The sequence below is a fragment of the Dama dama genome, chromosome 20 (genome assembly GCF_033118175.1).
Source record: "Dama dama isolate Ldn47 chromosome 20, ASM3311817v1, whole genome shotgun sequence".
NCBI lineage: Eukaryota > Metazoa > Chordata > Mammalia > Artiodactyla > Cervidae > Dama > Dama dama.
Genome location: NC_083700.1, coordinates 100154818 through 100173786, shown reverse-complemented (window position 1 = coordinate 100173786; position 18969 = coordinate 100154818). Strand labels below are relative to the sequence as shown.

Below are 18969 nucleotides of genomic sequence, written 5' to 3'. Positions count from 1 at the left end.
GCAATTACACACAATATCTTAAAATAACCTATAATGGAATATAATCTATAAACAACAACTATCCCTCATCACTATGTTATACACCTGAAACTAACACAATATTGTAAATCAACTATAATTCATTATAAATAAATAGATTCCCTTCCAGTTTCCAAATCCTTTGACTTTAAATTATAAATCTTCAGTTGGGCGCGAGATTCTGGATTCGGGGGATGTCTACAGGATCGCCAAGGGTGGCAAATTTAGAGTGAAGAAGAAACTCTGAATTCGTGACCCCTAGGAGATCATGTAGGTTAGCGCTACATAGTCTACTACTTCCCACACTGGTGGCCCGCACTTTGGGCTTTAAACGCCGGAGCGCAGCAGGAAGCCCTCGACTTTACAGGGAATCCAGTCTCCACCACTAAATTCTAAACTTCTCAAATTTCTTCTCCGAGCCTATTATCTTCCACAGGACTACAACTCCCAGCAGGCCACACCAGGGATTCTTGCGTTGTGGCAGCCAGTATAGCCAGTAAAAAGGAAAGGGAATCCTCAGGAACCAATCCTGAAGAGGTAGGGCGGATCCTTTCCGGGTTCCGGTTCCGGCTCCTCCCCCCGGCTCAGCGAGGCGGCGCTGTTCCTGACCGGGAGACGCTGGAACTAGGTGGGTTGGGGTCGGGCCCGAGGTCGCGGTGGCTAGGCGCTAGTGGCTTCGCGGGGAGCCCTCAGCTTAGTCCCTTTCCTCTCACCGGGCAGCTGGGGTTGTGGCTTTGTTCCGCGGACCCACTGGGGAGCAAACGGGGCCCTGTGTTCCCTCGTCCCAACTCCTGGCCCCTACCCCCGGCCTGCCCGGCCAGCCTCTGGCCCCAAGCCCCTGCCTTCCCGCCCTTCTGTTGGCCTTTGAGTACCCAGTCCCGCTACCACTGACCATATCTTTGGCGTCAGCTTCTTCTTCTCTCCCACCCCTCCGGCCCCAACCCCGCCCGGCAGCTCTGGACCTAGCTCCTCTAGAACGCTCGTACCTCAGACTCCGCCCGGCTGCACACAACCCAACCTCTTGGGTCGGGTTCCCACCCTGACCAGTCTCCTCGGACCCTCTGACTCTTTTGGTCCTCTTCTCTCTCTGTCTCCTTATCCACCTCCCTTGTTCAGTTCGCAGTTCTTTCACACATTTCTCCTGATATTTCCAAGCTCCCCTCTTTCCTTCCTCCCTCCAAGCCTCGACCCTAAAGGTCCCTCAGACCACTTTCCAGCTTGGTCCCGTCCTTCTAACGCAGCCCCTTGGCCTTCAACATCTCTGATCACCAGCCTCATCTTCTTGGCTCTTGTTAGACCTGGCTCCTTTTCCACCGTCTCAGTCCCTTCCACCTGTGGTCCTGCCTGTACCTCTGAACCTCCTGCGAAGACAAGCGCCATGAGTCCCTTTCTCCCCAAATCTCTGAAATGTGATATGGAAATGCTCTTTACCTGGCACTGTCTTCTTAGATGGTGGGCTCCGCATCTCTGTCAGTTCCAGTTTTGCTCACCCATCCTGCAAGTCCTGACTAAAAGACTACCTTTTCCATGAAGCTGCTTATCCCTGAACTCTTCAGGGAGATATGCCTGTGTCATCAGAATTTCCATGGGACTGTATTTATTACTGGTGTAGCGCTTAAAAGCACTGGCTTTGGAGCAATGGGCATGGCTCCCAGTTCTGCCACTCATTTGCTGTGTGCCCTTGGGCAAATTACAAGTTTCTTGCTTCGCCTGGAACTTAACCTTCTACACTTGTATGACAGTTTCTGGAGTTGGTGGCCCATGACGCTGCACTGTACCATAAAGTCTTTTAGGGTGGTGACTATAGTCTTAAATCTTATTCAACCCAGCATTCAGCTCTGGGAAGAGTCGGAGCTTGGTATATTGTGGATTCTCAGTATAGTAGGATCAGTAGTGAGTGGAGGCTTTGTAGCTCATTGCATAAAGAGAGATATTGGAGCCCTAGGTGGGATGGGCAGGAGTGGGAGGTAAATTAAGATCATAACCATTCACTCATACTTAAAAAATTTTGAGCACCAGGCCTTGTGCTGGAGACATTCCCAAACCAGTCCCTGTCCACAAATTGCTTATAAACTAATAGTGGGAACAGACATGTAAGCAGATAATTGCAAGACACCTTAAAAGCCAGTACAAGATCCTGTGAATGCATAAAGGAGGAAGTGGGCAGAAATTAAGAGATTGCTAAGGAATCGTGGGTGAGAATAGACACAAGTAAGCATGAAATGGGTTGTGGAGACAGGCCTGGTCTTCATTCAGTTTATTTAGCAAATATTTATTAAGGATCTATGTTTGACAGCCACTGCTCTAGGAGTTTGGTTTACATTAATGAATAAATCAAAGAACCTGGCCCTAATGGGACTCATGTTTTGCAGGGGCAGGCCTATACTAAATAACAGACATAAAGAACAGATCATTAGAAGGTGAGAAGTGCTATGGGGCAAGGGGGAACTGAGTGTGGGAGAAGGGGTTATAATTTTTATTTTTAACTTTTTGTTTTGGAGGGGTTGTGATTTTTAAAGGGATGGTCAGGAGACAGTGACTAAGTATCAAGGAATAGTTTCTGATTTATTTATTATTTATTTTTGCAGTTTTGGAAGTGAAGCAGCCTTTTTTTTTTTTTTTTAAACATTACTTACCTAGATTCTTGAAAACAAAAAACAAAAACACTCTTAACAGAGATTGGTAGATTATAGTTTGCTTTCTTTTGTTTAAAATGAAGTTTTGTTAGGATACAGCCACACCCAATCATTTATGGATTTTCTATGCCTGCTTTTATGATACAACGGCACAGTTGAATAGTTGCAGCAGAGATCCTATGGCCCCAAATATTTACTAAGTATATACTCCCTGGTCCTTTACAGAAAAAGTTTACTGACCACCCCCCCACCCCACTCCTTAAAGGTTTAACGTACTGTCCATATTTCACATTTTAGATTATATACAGTGTACCATTTTTTAATTGAATGTTTTCCTTTTCTAACAAGATCATGTAAGGAATCTTTTTCATCCTTGCCTTCTTTACAGGGCTAGCATATAGTGTCTTCAGCAGTTAATCGCAGCTGTCATGTACTGAATGACTAGTACATGCCACACTTTACACTGAGCATTTGATAGGCGTTTCCTCTCACAGTCTGGCTGTGTCAGTTGGTATCACAATTTTAGTGATACAGGAGTTGAGGCTCAGAGTGGTTGAGTAATTTGCAGAGTTGTAAAGAGAGTATATGTCACCACTGGGATCCAGCCCTAAATGTAGTTGGTGTCCCTTCCATTATTCTTTGTTGTTATTTTCCACAAAGGTTGAAGAATTGCCAATCTTTCATTCACTGTCGTCAGTGTTCCATCACAGCCTGGGCTTCCCTCCCTCATCCCCTTGTTCATGTCACTCTAAAGTATTTCCACCAGTCCACTCTGCCTTTTGAAATGCCATTATTTCCTCAAGGTTCAGAGGAAACACCACTCTCCTCTTATCAGTACTTTCTCCCCCTCATTTGCTGTCCTTGTCTGTAGGAACTCAAAAGGAGTCTGTGCAGCTTAGCAAGCATCTACTGATGTATGCACAAATAGGCCCCGTGCTGGGCACCGTGTGTGGGGGGCGGAGGTGGGGGCACAGGGGAGTGTGTGCCTGTGAGACTGTGTGGTGTGAGAGTATAGCTGGGTGTGTGTATGATGTGTGGTTGTGTAGCCATGTATTGGTTCTGTGTATGGGAGGGCTGTGTATGGTGTGTGTGATTGGTACATGTGTGGCTGTGTATGTATGATTGCATGATATGCACATGTGTTGTAAGAGTGACAGTGTGTTTGAATATGACTGTGTGTTTGGTGAGTATGACTCTGTGTGTGGTATGAGACTGTGTGTGTAGGCACTGCTCTGTGGGGTGTGTGAGTGGAAGTGGGTACTGCCCAATCAGAACAGACACAGTCCAGGCTCTGCAGTGGATCTTGGAGGACCCAGATGTTACCCTTTATTTGTCAGACTATGGTGAGATGTGGGGAAGGGAAGGGTGATGGAACACTTAAGAGGATTCAGAGCTGGGCCTTGTGAGTGAGTAGGAATTAGAGGTTACTGTTATTTTCAGTTTGAAAGCAAGCAGATAGAGGGATACTTGTAAGGAAGGTTTTTCCAGAAAAGATTAAACAGAATGGGAATTTCAGTTAACTTACATTTAGGCAGGAAAATCAAACTCACCCCCTAGTGGACGCTCTTGTACTTGCAGGTGAATTAGAGTCTAGACTGTCATGGTTTCGTGTGGTAGTAAGATAAGTGACTTAGCACGCATGCATGCATTGGAGAAGGAAATGGCAGCCCACTCCAGTATTCCTGCCTGGAGAATCCCAGGGACAGGGGAGCTTGGTGGGCTGCCGTCTATGGGATTGCACAGGGTTGGACACGACTGAAATGACTTAGCAGCAAGATAAGTGACATTATGCAAATTTCACAAATAACATCTTTTGGGGATGGACAAAGCTGGGGGCCTTCTTTTTGCTGTGGTGGGTAACTTTACGTATCTGTGGAGGTTTGTCACTTAAAAGTTAGTAAAGGCATTCTTCCAAGTATTCCAGTTAATGGAATGAAATGGTTCTTTCTATAGGGATCGTGTACTGGGACAGAATCAAACCAGGATAGAAGATTCCCTGGGGGCTGGCCTGACCCATGGAGTAAAGGCGTTGGCCATTTGTGTTCATTCTCAGGGTTCAGAGATGGGCAGTGAGAAGGAGCAGAGCCCAGAACAGCACCTGCCCGAGGAAGGGGAACGGGGTAATAAGCCGTGGAGAGTGGATGACTCCGAGATCCCGGATGGGGACAAAGAGCCTGGGCAAGCAAGCCCGTCAGAGGGGCCACAAGGGCCCCGTCCAGAAGAGCCCACGCAGGAAGTTGCTGTCTCTGCTGCAGAGCCGGAGGACCTCTCTGTTCCTCGGAGGCCCGAGGTGGATGAGAAGCCCTTTGTATGTGTCCAGTGCGGCAAAACCTTCAACAACACCTCCAACCTGAGGACACACCAGCGCATCCACACGGGTGAGAAGCCTTACCAGTGTTCCGAGTGTGGTAAGAGCTTCTCCAGAAGCTCCAACCGGATCCGCCACGAGCGCATCCACCTGGAGGAGAAGCACTACAAGTGCCCCAACTGCGAGCAGAGCTTCCGGCGGCACGCGGACCTCACCACGCACCAGCAGGACCACCTGGGCCGGCGGCCCTTCCGCTGCGACCTCTGTGGCAAGAGCTTCGGCCAGAGCTCGGCGCTGGCCGTGCACTACCGGACCCACCTTGAGCCCGCGCCCTACATCTGCTGCGAGTGCGGGAAGAGCTTCAGCAACAGCTCCAGCTTCGGCGTGCACCACCGCACCCACACGGGCGAGCGGCCCTATGAGTGCGCCGAGTGCGGGCGGACCTTCAGCGACATCTCCAACTTCGGGGCGCACCAGCGGACCCACAGGGGCGAGAAGCCCTACCGGTGCACCGTGTGCGGGAAGCACTTCTCCCGCAGCTCCAATCTCATCCGCCACCAGAAGACACACCGGGGAGAGCCGGCCGGGAAAGAGTCCAGCTGAAGCGGGTGAGGGAGAGAGGACAGGGCAAGGGGTCCCAGCCTAGCGCAGAAAGAGCTTTAGGATCTGCTGCTGCCCCCTTGACGTCAAGCCCTTCTCCCACTTTGGAGAATGGTTTTTCTGTTGCCTCTGAAGCCAGGATCTCCAGGAAGTCAGAGAAGGGACTCTGAGTAAAAATCTTTACATTTTTCCAGGCCAATTTCTTATGGTAGAAAGTCAGAGGACTCTCTCTTAGTTTCATCTCCTTGGGGTGAAAGAGAAATAGGGTAGGCTTAGTACTTGCACATATCATTAGGTTGACCGTCCCCTGGCCTTTTAAGGAAGTACCTGTGAGATAAGCATCACTGTATGGAGGGCCTCTATATTGTATATGGACTGCTTGAGCTTAGGGCAGGGGGTCCACTAATTCCACCCACTGTGCCTCAACCAGACAGGGAGGGAGGGGCTTCCCAGGCCTGGAGAAGAGGTCTGAAGTCCTACTTTAGGAATGAAAGGGAAACCCTCAAGGAACCATGATCCAGGGACTTTCACATTCCCTCATGTTTGTGACTCATCATCCCCAGCCCAGCGTGCATCTGTTTCCCCAGGAATAGCAGTAAAACCCTTTAATGAAAAGGACCCGTGTACTTATTTGGGGGCATCAAAGAGGTGGAGAGATGGTCACACTGCCACTACTTTGGAAGGGAGTTGAATTTCAAGAAAGAGTGGGTGACTATTCTGAAAAGCAAAAGGAAGCTGCTGACTGAGGTCTGTGAGGAGGAAGGGGAGAGAGGGAAGTAATATAATTGAGCATCTGCTGTGTGCCCTAGATCCTGCAGGTCACATTCCCATTCTTTATTTAGTTGCAGCAGCCTGCAAGGGAGTGCGCTGAGGAGACCAGTGAGGAAAGGTGAAATCGCTTGCTGTGAATCACATTATGGGTATGTTGGTAGAGCCAGGGTGCAGACCTGGGTCTCCCTTGTTTCTGAGCGGATGCTCTTTTCACTACATTCACCTTGTTGGATTCTGAAGGAGGAGCCGCTTTGGGAGCTGGCCTGGGACGAGGTGATTTCCTAGAAGTGGGAGCTAGTGTGGCCTCTTGAGACAGCCCTGGACCCTTTGCTCTGTGGGATGTCAGTGCCAAGCATGAGAACCTTTTCAACTTCAGATTGATAATAGATTGACGTTATTCTGTGCCTAGGAAATATGACTGTAACTTGGAATAGGGGCTGAGGGGTGGGACAAAGTGAACTTAGAGAGTCTTTGCCCTTAGTAGCAGCAGTTTAGTTCATAAGGTTGGGACAGCTTGGTAGAGGTCAGGCATGGCTTCCTGACCTTCTGAAGGCCTGGCTCCATGTGGCAAGTTTTCAGTTTTTTCTGCATTAAAGTTTATAGAGTTCACCCAGATTGCCTCCAACAAATACAAAAGACCCCCATCTCTGGCCACTCTGGGGTTCTGTTCTTCCAGAGTGAGGAGCCTTCTTCTGTCGACAGCTGGCAGAATGTGAGTGGCACAGCTGATGACCTGACCAGCTACAACGGGATCCTGTCACCCACCCAGGAGGGGATGTGCCTTTATTTTTTCTAACCATAAAACATGACTTCCAAACAATTCGCTGATATTTGTAGGGTCCTTTTCAGTTTACAAAGCATTTTTATTTCATATACATTTTCCTGCTCCTTGAAAATCTTCATACAAGGTATTTTAAACATAGTCACCCAACTTGTATGTATAAATTGCTTCCTAATAATAGAAGTTGCCAGGGGCTTCCTGGCTGTCCAGTGGTTTAAGACTACCTGCAGGGGCTGTGGGTTTGATCCTGGCCGGGGAGCTAAAATCTCACATGCCACGTGGCCAAAAATAAAACTTAGAAGTTGCCATCTAACACCTACTGAGCGCCAGTTATTTCTGATCTGCATGACTAGTCTGCAAAGTAGCAGTATCCCCATTTTGAAGACAAGGAAATTCTGAGGGGTTAAATGACCTGACTTAATGGCTGAGCTGGGATTCCAGTTAGGCCAGCTCTTCATTTTTGCTCATTACCAAGCTAGGTTTGCTGGTCTCCTCTCAGTCTGGGTAGCTTGGTAACATTAACCTTCCAGACCCAGAGCCTTAGTGACAACTGCTATGACTTAGAGTCTTGCTAGGACCTGCTTTGAGCTTGCTGGCCCATCTCATTTGCCCTTTTCCGACCAATTTTATAGGCTATGTTTTCAGTGTTGATCCAGGCTATTGAGTTCTGATTAGTCCATTTATTCACTCTGATTTCCTTTTTTGCTAACTTCCTTTATTTTCTTCTTCATTCCTTTTTCCTCTTCCCACCTCTTTCCCCTCCCCTTCTTTCCTCCCTCCCCACTCTGTTCCTCTGTCTCCTAGTTACTAGGAATACTGACAGAAGACGTGGCTCCTGCATTCTCTACTGTGGGGTGGCTGCCAGGTTTCAACAGCAGGCAAACCTGGAAGGGTGGGGCTCCCATCAACTCCTGGCACTTGATTCTGGTGTGGTGACCACCCACAGGCTCCCTGCCCCTGGACTGAATTCACATGAAGCCCCTTCCCCTCCCATCAGCCTTTTGGCCTGCATGCAACTCAGTTCTATCCACCAACATTTATGAAGCAGCTATTACATGTCAGGAAGCAGGGAGTTCTCCCTGCCTCACCTGAGGGAGTTCTAACTGGATGCCTGAGAGGGTCTGGAGCAGGGAAGGGATGTTGTGGGTAGGTGTGGAGAAGGGAAAAGCTGAGCATGCATAGCCTATGTACAGGCCCTCTCTTTCCTCAGCACTGGAGGACCTTGACCCCTGAACTCTATGAGGAAAGATCTAAGGGGCATCAACAGCCATAGACAGAGCTCCTGGGTCCCAACTTCTGTTGGGATAGGCAGTCACCTCTGGTCTCCTTATGCTCTGAAGTTCCGGGTTCCTTCTGCCATGAGATCCCAGATGAAAGCAGAGACCCACATGTACCTTTACCTGCAGGTCTTGCCACCCACCATCCAATACTCCTTGGAATAAAGGCATTTTCCCAGTCTCTAGTCCACAGAGAGACATCAACCCATTACGATTTGGGCAACAATACTTCTTTCCCATTTAGTCTCACACCACCATAGCACAGGCAAATTACAGGATTGCTTTTTATGGAGCCTAGAAGATAGGTCTGGAACCAGTCCTATGCAGGTTTGGGTATTGGGAAATAGTGATTATAACAGCATTTACTATTGATCCTAATTTCTAAGTCTTCATAATTCTGCAAGGTAATTATTGTTTTTGTTTTGCCAATGAAGAAATCGAGGTTCAGTTAGATTAAGTAATTTGCCCATTTAAGGACACATGGCCATTAGGTGGCTCACCTGGGACTTTAACCAACCCAGACCTGACACTAAGGCCTTCTTCTTAATGACTACATGGTAATTAAGCCTTGCTCCCTGGGCCCCCACTCCCTGTCAGGTCCCACTACTCCTTAGAGTGGTCCTATCCCAGAAGGATGTTCTTTCACATCTCTATCATGGTTATTCGGCTTGGCCTAGGAATTGATGTTCCTGGGGAAGATGGGGTGTCCTGAGCCAAGGCCAGACTGCTGAGGGTAAGGTCTGAACAAGACCAGGGATCAGCTGGAGCCCTGTGAGGCTCCTCCTGGTTCTCCCTCCCCCATAGGGTGTCTTCTGGGCAGTACAGCATCTTGCTCTAGTCCCCAGGGTGATTTGGGACCCTGGGACAACCGGGGCTTGCTCTTCCTCTTCATCAGACACTGCGAAGCTGCAGGACTTTTCTTTCGCCTGCTCTGGGACACCGCCCAGGGCCTCAGCTTCCTGCCCTGAGGCTCCCACCCTGGGTTTAATTTTCACCAACCCTAGTGTGAGACACCAGACCAGGGTACAGCCTGCAGAGCTCCTTCACCTGCAGTAGCAGGCCAGTGATGGGGGGAGAGGGAGGAGCCTCCAGGAAGAGGTGAAGAATAACGACCACTTTACCCTTCAGAGTTCTTGCCTGAGACCCATGTCACCAAAGACAGATGAACAGGAGAAAAACAAGGTTATTCATGTGTATATCTCACAAACCTGAGAGGCACCCAGGGAAAATGAGTTAACTCACCCAGGTGGTCGAACATTCAGTTGTGTCCAACTCTGCCACCCCATGTAGCCCACCAGGCTCCTATGTCTGTGGGATTTCCCAGGCAAGAATACTGGAATGGGTTGTCATTTCCTCCTCCAGGGTATCTTCCTGACCCAGGGATCGAATTCACATCGCCTGCGTTCTTTACCACTGAGCCACCTGGGAAGCCCAAGTGGCCTAAACCAGCAGTTTAAATACCATCTTTAGCCAAAGGAGAAATAAAGGTGAGGGTGAGTAAGCCAGTTACGGGGAGGTTGCCAGGAAGAGCAGGATAAACAAGGGCAAGGTTTGTTATGCAGATTAAAGTCTCTGCCTTCCCCATTAGTAAGATTCTCTTACTATTTAGTTTTCTCCTAGGGCAGCGAGGGAGACACCCTCACAAATAGAGATATCCTTTATAAGTGTAAATTTCCCTTTCAAAAGAAGTAATTCCTACTCTGTTTTTCTGAGTCATTCCTTCCGACTGTGGGAGACTGGCACTTGAACCCAGAGTTCCAAGGCAGGATGGTAGGTGTCATTTACAGTTGTTCCGAGGGGCCTGTGGGAGCAGCCCCGGGGAGGGCCCTAACCTGGCCTGTATTGGACATTGGCCCCAGGAGTGAATAGGACAGTCCTTCCTGCTAGGAACTCAGAGGAACGGAAACTCCCTTGTGAACAAGGTACTGGGGGAACACAGGCAGGATGCCTAACTTCACAGGAGAGGAGAAGGCTGAGAGGATTGAATCTGGTCTTGGAGAATGAGTGAGTGTTTACTAGTTAAAGAAGAGGAAGGCTATTTCTGATGGAAGGGAAGCTTTAGTGTTTTAGGGAACAGGGAAACATTTGAGGTAGTGAAGATTGTCCTGGGTGAGGAGATGAGGTTGGTAAGGTAGTCAGGGACTGGGTCCTGAAGGGTGTTGGATGCCAGGATAAAGAATTTCAGGTTGTGGACAGTAGAGAATTTTAAAGCTAAGAGATTGCATGATCACATTCATGCCTGAGGTTCCTGTGGTCTGTGCAATCCTCTATGTCAACAAAAAATTAATCAGGCGATCTAAGAAAGAAATGGAAAATTTTATTTGAGCCATACTGAGGATTATGACTCAGGAACAGTCTCTCAGAAAGCTCTGAGAGACTGTTCCACCCATTAGAGGTCAAAGCAAAGTTATATAAATTTTTGAGACAGAGGGCTGTACATTAAGTGTTATTGACAGTTTACACAATCCAGATCTGTGCGTACAAAGCAAGCAGTGGGCCTTGGGTCATCATGGCCATTCCAAGATGAAGAAGGAAGGTTATCTCCTAAGGAGTTATAACCCTTGATGAGATTAAGAAGAAATGTTATCTCCGAATGAGGTCTGGTCAGTGCAGGTGCATAACACACAGTAAAGGGGAGGGAGGAGGAGAAAATAAAAATTTTATTTAAAATTTTGTCTTACCATAAAATATAAATTTTATTTCATCACTTGTTTTGTCCCCATTTGCTTTATCACAGAACTAAGCACCTTCATGAGTTCCCTGGGAAGTTCTGTCATATCAAGCATTTGTACAGCTAGAATCCCTTCGAGAGACTGGGAATCTGTTGGGGAGGGGTCTCATCAGGCTGTGGGACTAACTCCTCCCATCGCTGTTGTTACCCCTTCTCTCTCAGATTGCTGTGGAAACTCCAGGTCGTTTTACTCTATTATAAAAAAGCTGTTCAGCTGTCCTCAGCTTCTGGTAATAATTTGTATATGCAAACACATCAAGGGACTCAGCAGAACAAAGCCCTCACCATTTAACAGTGGTACAGTTCAGTCACTCAGTCGTGCCCAACTCTTGGCGACAGCGGTACATCCATCCCCCAAAAGCAGTTGTAAAAGAAATCCAAACAACAAATATCCTGGAAGATTTGCAAAGCATGCGAACATATTAAAGGTTCAAGATAGTCATGTGAGCACAAGTGGTTGTTCCCACTTCTTTTTGAGATCCCCATTAGTAGGACAGAATAGGAATATAAACACCTAACAGCAAAGAGAATGGCAGGGAGATGGTTGGCCGGTGAAGCGGTGTCAACACATTTCTAGAAGTGGATGACAACACGCTGGTGGCTCAGCAGAGTGGAGGAAGCCATGGCCCAGAAGGTAGGTGATGGACGTGACAGCCAGTCTTCCTGGAAAGATCCCACAGAGGCTCTGAGTTCATAACCAGCAAGTACTGAGGACAGACATGAAAAGTGGACCTAAAAATGAGGGCATTGGTAGAAGGTCTTTCTGTGTAGAAAGACCTACCCCTCAACCTTCAAAATGGAGAGTGATTGGCACTTACCTTTAGACAAGCAACACACCACACACACACACAGCCAAACCAAGAAGGATCATTCTACGGAAATCCAGTAAGTCCCTAGGAGGAATCTAGGGTGTTTAATGCGGTGTTGACATCTCAGAGTAAAACTTGTTATTCTGACATTTATAAGCCCTCCGTCTACGGGGTCGCACAGAGTCGGACACGACTGAAGTGACTTAGCAGCAGCATTAGCCCCCCACCCTTCCCCGCCAAGAATCACCCAAACACTCACCCTGTAGTAATTCCCGACAGGAAACCCTACTGCCGAAAGTCCTTCGTGGTCCAGCGCAGGGAAGCAGACACAGCAGCAGAGGAAACACAGCAACAGAAGAAACCAACACAATTACTGAGCTCGTTGGTCTGTTATTCTATAAACACATAACCAGCAGCACCGGAATTATAAAGGCAGTTAAAAGCACGAGAGACAACATAAACAGAGTAGGTGACTCCAGACAACAGAAAGTGAAAATGGCACAGTGGAATCATTTGTAAAAAATTGATTATAGTTAATTGGCTTCAGGTATATGTTGGTTTCGGGTATACAACATAGTGATTTGGAATTTTTACAGATAATACTCCATTTAAAATTATTACATTGGTTATATTCTCTGTGCCGTACAATATATCCTTGTACTTCATTTTATACGTGGTGGTTAGTAACTTGGTCCCCAACCCTATCTTGTCCCTCTCTCCCCCCACTGGTGACCACTAGTTTGCTCCCTATTTCTATGAATCTGCTTCTGTTTTGTTATATTCATTCATTTTACTTTTTAAATTTCACATATAAGGGATAACAAAGTATTTGATTTATTTCACTAAGCATAATACCTCCAGGTCCATCCATGTTATTGCAAATAGCAAAATTTCATTCTTTTCATGGCTGAGTAATAGTCCATTGTATGTATGTATGTATGTGTATATATATGTGTATATACACATATATACACATGTATATACACATATACATATATATTTATACATATATATATATATATGTACACCACATCTTCTTTATTCATTCATCTGTTGAGGGACACTTGGCTTGTTTCCATATCTTGGCCATTGTAAATAATGTTGCTATGAGCATTGAAATGCATTTATCTTTTTGAATTAGTATTTTTATCTTTTTTCGGCTATATATCCAGGATGGAATTGCTGGGTCATATGGTAGTTCTATTTTTAGTTTTTTGAGAAACCTTATTGTTTGCCATAGTGGCAGCACTAATTACATTCCCACCAACAGTGTACAAGTTTCCTTATTCTCCACATTCTCTCCAATGTTTGTTATCTGTGGTCTTGTTGATGACAGCCATTCTGACAGGTATGAAGTGATATCTTGTGGTTTTAATTTCTTTGATGAGTAGTGGTGTTGAACATCTTTTCATATGCCTATTGGCCATCTGCATACCTTCTTTGGAAAAGTGTGTAAGTCTTCTGAACATTTTGAAATTGAGTTGTTTATTGGTTTGATGTGGAGTTGTATGAGCTGTTTATATATTTTGGAAATTAACACCTTATTGGACATATAACTGCTGGGAGAAATATCAATAACCTCAGATATGCAGACAACACCAACCTTATGGCAGAAAGTGAAGAGGAACTAAAAAGCCTCTTGATGAAAGTGAAAAGGACTAAAAAGCCTCTTGATGAAAGTGAAGGAGGAGAGTGAAAAAGTTGGCTTAAAGCTCAACATTCAGAAAACTAAGATCACGGCATCTGGTCCCATCACTTCATGGGAAATAGACGGGGAAACGGTGGAAACAGTGTCAGACTTTATTTTTGGGGGCTCCAAAATCACTGCAGATGGTGATTGCAGCCATGAAATTAAAAGATGCTTACTCCTTGGAAGGAAAGTTATGACTAACCTAGATAGCATATTTAAAAGCAGAGACATTACTTTGCCAACAAAGGTCTGTCTAGCAAGGCTATGGTTTTTCCAGTGGTCATGTATGGATGTGAGAGTTGGACTGTGAAGAAAGCTGAGCACCAAAGAATTGATGCTTTTGAACTGTGGTGTTGGAGAAGACTCTTGAGAGTCCCTTGGACTGGGTGTTCATTGGAAGGATTGATGTTGAAGCTGAAACTCCAATACTTTGGCCACCTCATGCGAAGAGTTGACTCATTGGAAAAGACCCTAATGCTGGAAAGGATTGGGGGCAGGAGGAGAAGGGGACGACAGAGGATGAGATGGCTGGATGGCATCACCGACTCAGTGGACATGGGTTTGGGTAGACTTTGGGAGTTGGTGATGGACAGGGAGGCCTGGCGTGCTACTATTCATGGGGTTGCAAAGAGTCGGACACGACTGAGCGACTGAACTGAACTGATGGACATATAATTTGCCAATGTTTTCTCCCATTTATTAGGTTGACTTTTCATTTTGTTGAGGTTTCCTTTGCTGTGCAAAAGCTTTTAATTAGGTCCCATTTGTTTATTTTTTCTTTCATTTCCTTTGCCTTAGGAGATCCTAAAAAATACTGCTATGACTTCTGCTTATGCTTTCTTCTAGGAGTTTTTGGTTTCCGGTTATACATTTAGGTCTTTAATTTATTTTGAGTTTACTTTTCCACATGATGTAAGAAAATGTCCTAATTTCATTCTTTTACATGTTACTGTCCAGTTTTCCCAGCACGACTTATTGAAGAGACTGCCTTTCCCGTATTGTGTATCCTCACTTCCTTTGTTAAAAATTAATTGATCATAAAGGTGTGGGCTTATTTCTGGGCTCTCTGACACAATAGAATCGTTAAAAACTCTAGAGATATCCTCAGGGAGAGCTGACAAGATACTACCTCTATAGAACAAGAAGGTTGCTGGTGGAAAGAGACCAACTGGAAAATCGGAAACAGCTTTTGGATATTAAAATTGTGTGCTAAGTCACTTCAGTCGTGTCTGACTGTTTGCACCCTATGGACTGTAGCCTGCCAGGCTTCTGTGTTCAAGGGATTCTCCAGGCAGATACTGGAGTGGATTGCCATTTTCTCCTCCAGGGGATCTTCCCAACTCGAGATCAAACCCACGTCTCTTACGTCTCCTGCACTGGCAGGAGGGTTCTTTACCACTAGCGCCACCTGGGAAGCCCTTATGGATATTAAGCATATGATAGATAAGATGTTCAAGAAACCACTTGGAAGATAACATCAAGACAAACCCCTAAAATATAAGGCAAAAAATACAGAGATAGAGAAAGAGGAAATAAGTGACACAGAAGATCAACTTCTTATGATGAAGACTGCTGACTGTTCTCCAAAATCTGTCCACCTATTTTATTTGGAGCACTAAACTAGTACTTCCCAGTCTCCTTTGCCATTAGGTGTAATCCTCTCATTAAAGTTCTTGCCAATGGAAAATGAGCAGAAATGGTACATGACGTTCCTCAGCACTCAGGAAGGCACTCAGGAAAGCAGGCATGCCTTTACATCATTTTCTTTCCCTTTTTCATCAGCTGTAACCTGCAGGAATCCAACTTTGATGGTTGCAGACTATACAATGTCCTAGTGTGGATTTGCCAGATAAAACACAGGACATCAAGTTAAATTTTAACTTCAGATAAACAATGAATCATTTTTAGTTGGATGCACATTTCACAGCTGTTAATGAGACAGAAACACATTTTTTTTTTTTTTGGTACTCCAAACCACTGTGTTGTTTGGTCTCTTTATTACAGCAGCACCCTAATCTTTCATCCTGATATTTACAGGTGAGTTTCTGCTCTAATGAGACTGTGGCTCATCATATTATGTATGATGTCTTACTCTTGCCATTGGTCATTTCTCCTCCACATTTTAGCATCTCTAAAGTTAAAATACATCCAATAATTGATGCTGTTTTAGATAAAATAAAATACCATACTATAAGAAAGAGAGGAGGCCATGATCTCAGCAAGATAGTGGAATAGGAAGTCCCAGGTATCAAGTCCTAAACTGAGACCCCAACTTAACAACAATGTATGGACCAAAATACCTTTTTTGAGAACTCAGAAACCCATAAGCAAGCACAGCTCAACTTGGGTTGTTTTTCTGGGGTTGGGATGAGAGTGGGAAGAAGAGTGGAATATGCATGCAATGTGCTGGTTTTTCAGAGGGCTGCCCAAGGGACTAGTTTCTGTTTCACTAGATTTGCGATACTGATGGGGAGCCAAAATACTTAAGATGCCACTGAGCACAACATACTTTGTGATCCTGCTAGGTGAGGTGGCTTCAGTTCACTTCAGTCACTCAGTCGTGTCCGACTCATTGCAACCCCATGGACTGCAGCACGCCGGGCCTCCCTGTCCATCACCAACTCCCAGAGCTTACTCAAACTCATGTCCATTGAGTCGGTGATGCCATCCAACCATCTCATCCTCTGTTGTCCCCTTTTCCTCCCACCTTCAATCTTTCCCAGCATCAGGATCTTTTCCAACGAGTCAGTTCTTCACATCAGGTGGCCAAAGTATTGGAGTTTCAGTTTCAGCATCAGTCCTTCCAATGGATATTCAGGACTGATTTCCTTTAGGATGGACTGGTTGGATCTCCTTGCAGTCCAAGGGATTCTCGAGTCTTCTCCAACACCACAGTTCAAAAGCATCAATTCTTTGGTGCTCAGTTTTCTTTATAGTCCAACTCTCACATCCATACATGACTGCCGGAAAAACCATAGCCTTGACTAGATGGACCTTTCTTGGCAAAGTAACGTCTCTACTTTTTAATATGCTGTCTAGGTTGGTCATAACTTTTCTTCCAAGGAGCAAGCATCTTTTAATTTCATGGCTGCAGTCACCATCTGCAGTGATAGTAGAACCAGAGAACGTTCAGTACCACATACAGACACCAGAGGGAGCAAGAGATTGCAAAAAAGAAAACTGGAAAATAAACCAGCATGTGCCTGCATGCTAATTCGTTTTAGTTGTGTCCGACTCTGCAACCCTATGAACGGTATAGCCTGCCAGGCTCCTCTGTATATGGGATTCTCCAGGCAAGAGTACTGGAGTGGCTTGCCATGCCCTTCTCCAGGGGATCTTCCAGACTCAGGGATCAACATACTTTGTGATCCTGCTGGGTGAGGTGGCTTGATGCTGTAGCACCAGTGAACTTTCAGTGGCCACAGACAGACACCAGAGGGAGCAAGAGATTATGAAAAAGAAACCAGCCGCCCTCTCTAATTGGAAAATTTGCTACACAAGGTCGGAGAAGTTGTATCCACCAAAAATGTTTTCAGAGATCCCCAGAATCTCTAGTGAGGCTAACTATTAAAGGTCTTCCCCTGAATGAAGCCAGTCCATTAAAACAATCAGGAATATGATGCATGAACAAAAGGAGGATACCAACAAAGAGAAACTGTTAAAAAAAAAAAAGAACCAAATTCTGGAGCTACAGAATGTAATTAAGTGAATTCAAATCTTTTTAGAGGGGTTCAACAGCACACTTGATCAAACAGAAGAAAGAATCAGCAAACTCAAAGAAGGTCAGAGGAACAACAACAAAGAAGAAAAGTGAAGAAAAGCTAAGGGACTTATGGGATAACACAGAGTAAACCAACATATGCATTATGGGAGTTCCAGAAAGAGAAAAGAGAGAAAAAGGACAGAGAGCATGTTTGAAGAAATAATGGTCAAAAATCTCCCCAAACTGAGAAAGAATGGTGTTAATTCTTGTTTAAATACTTGGTAGAATTTTCCTATGAAGCCATCTGGTCTTGGACCTTTTCTTGTTGGGAGCATTTTGATTATAGATTTAATCTCCTTGGTAGTTATTGGTCTGTTCAGATTTTCTGTTTCTTTGTGATTCATCTTTGATACATTGTATGTTTCCAAGAATTTATCCATTTCTTTTAGGTTATACAATTTGCTGGCACATAATTTTTCACAGAAGTCTCTTATGAATCTTATTTCTGTGGCATAAGAAAGGTAGATAGATAGATAGATATAAAAGGCATCCACTGGAATGGAAGAAGTAAATTTTTCTCCATTTACAAATGAACTGATCTTACATGTAGAAAACCCTGAAGACTTCATGAAAAAAACTGTTAGAATTAATAAATTCAGTACAGTTGTAGAATAAAAAATCAGCATACTAAAATCAGTTGCATTTCTGACAACACTCCTATATATTAATAATGAATTAGCTAAAAAGGAAATTAAGAAAACAATCCCATTTACAATAGCATCAAAAAGAATGAAATATGTAGGAATAAACTTGACCAAGGAGGCAAGAGACATACACCGAAAACAACAAAACATCACTGCAAGAAACTGGGTGCAAATAAACGGAAAGACATCTCATGATCATATAGAGGAAGACAGTGTTTTAAAGATGTCTATAGTACCCAAGGTATAACTTTGGGTCCCTTAGCCTTTCTTCACTTTTCAATGCTATCCCCATCAATATCATGAAATTATTAACAGAAATAGAAAAAAATCCTAAAATTCACATGGAACCACAAAAGGCCCCCCAAAGCTAAAGCAGTTTTAAGAAAGAAGAACAAAGCTGGAGGCATCACACTTTCTGACTTCAAAATATATTAATATTATGAAGCTACAGTAATCGAATAGTAAGGTATCAGTATAAAGACAGACACATGGCACAATGGAACAGAATAAAGAGCCTAGAAAGAAACTGACACACAGTGTCACCTGATCTTTCACAAGACAGCCAATAATACCCACAGCTAACATCATTCTCAATGGTGAAAAGCTGATAACATTCCCTCTAAGATCAGGAGCAAGACAAGGATGCCCACACTCACCACTTTTATTCTACAGAGTTTTGGAGGTCTTAGTCACAGCAATCAGAGGTGAAAATAAAAGGAATCCAAATTTAAACGGAAGATGTAAAATTGTTACCCTTTGCAGATGACATGATACTGTATATAGAAAATCCTAAATGCAACTAGAGATTATCATACTAAGTGAAGTCAGTCAGAAAGGGAAAGACAAATAGCATACGATATCACTTATATGGGGAACCTAAAACGTGGCGCAAATGAACCTACCTACAAAACAGAAACAGGCTCATAGACATAGAGAATAGA

General features: G+C 44.8%; 1 protein-coding gene across 3 annotated transcripts; it reads left to right on the top strand.

Annotated features, from left to right (window-relative positions):
• Window positions 1–575: 575 nt before the first annotated feature.
• ZNF691 (zinc finger protein 691) lies at window positions 576–7427 on the top strand. Of its 3 annotated transcripts, XM_061122204.1 has the most exons (3): window positions 589–646; window positions 4608–5570; window positions 6405–7427. In XM_061122204.1, the coding sequence occupies exon 2, from the start codon at window positions 4717–4719 to the stop codon at window positions 5563–5565; it is 849 nt and encodes a 282-aa protein (XP_060978187.1). In that variant the 5' UTR covers window positions 589–646; window positions 4608–4716; the 3' UTR covers window positions 5566–5570; window positions 6405–7427. The 3 variants fall into 3 exon arrangements, with proteins under 3 accessions (XP_060978186.1, XP_060978187.1, XP_060978185.1); XM_061122203.1 differs by having other exon boundaries at window positions 576–646; window positions 4708–7427; XM_061122202.1 differs by having other exon boundaries at window positions 4608–7427.
• Window positions 7428–18969: the final 11542 nt, after the last annotated feature.

Bases quoted from the DNA above. Each gene is read 5' to 3' on its own strand.
- ZNF691 (XM_061122203.1), top strand. From the start codon at position 4,717: ATGGGCAGTGAGAAGGAGCAGAGCCCAGAACAGCACCTGCCCGAGGAA.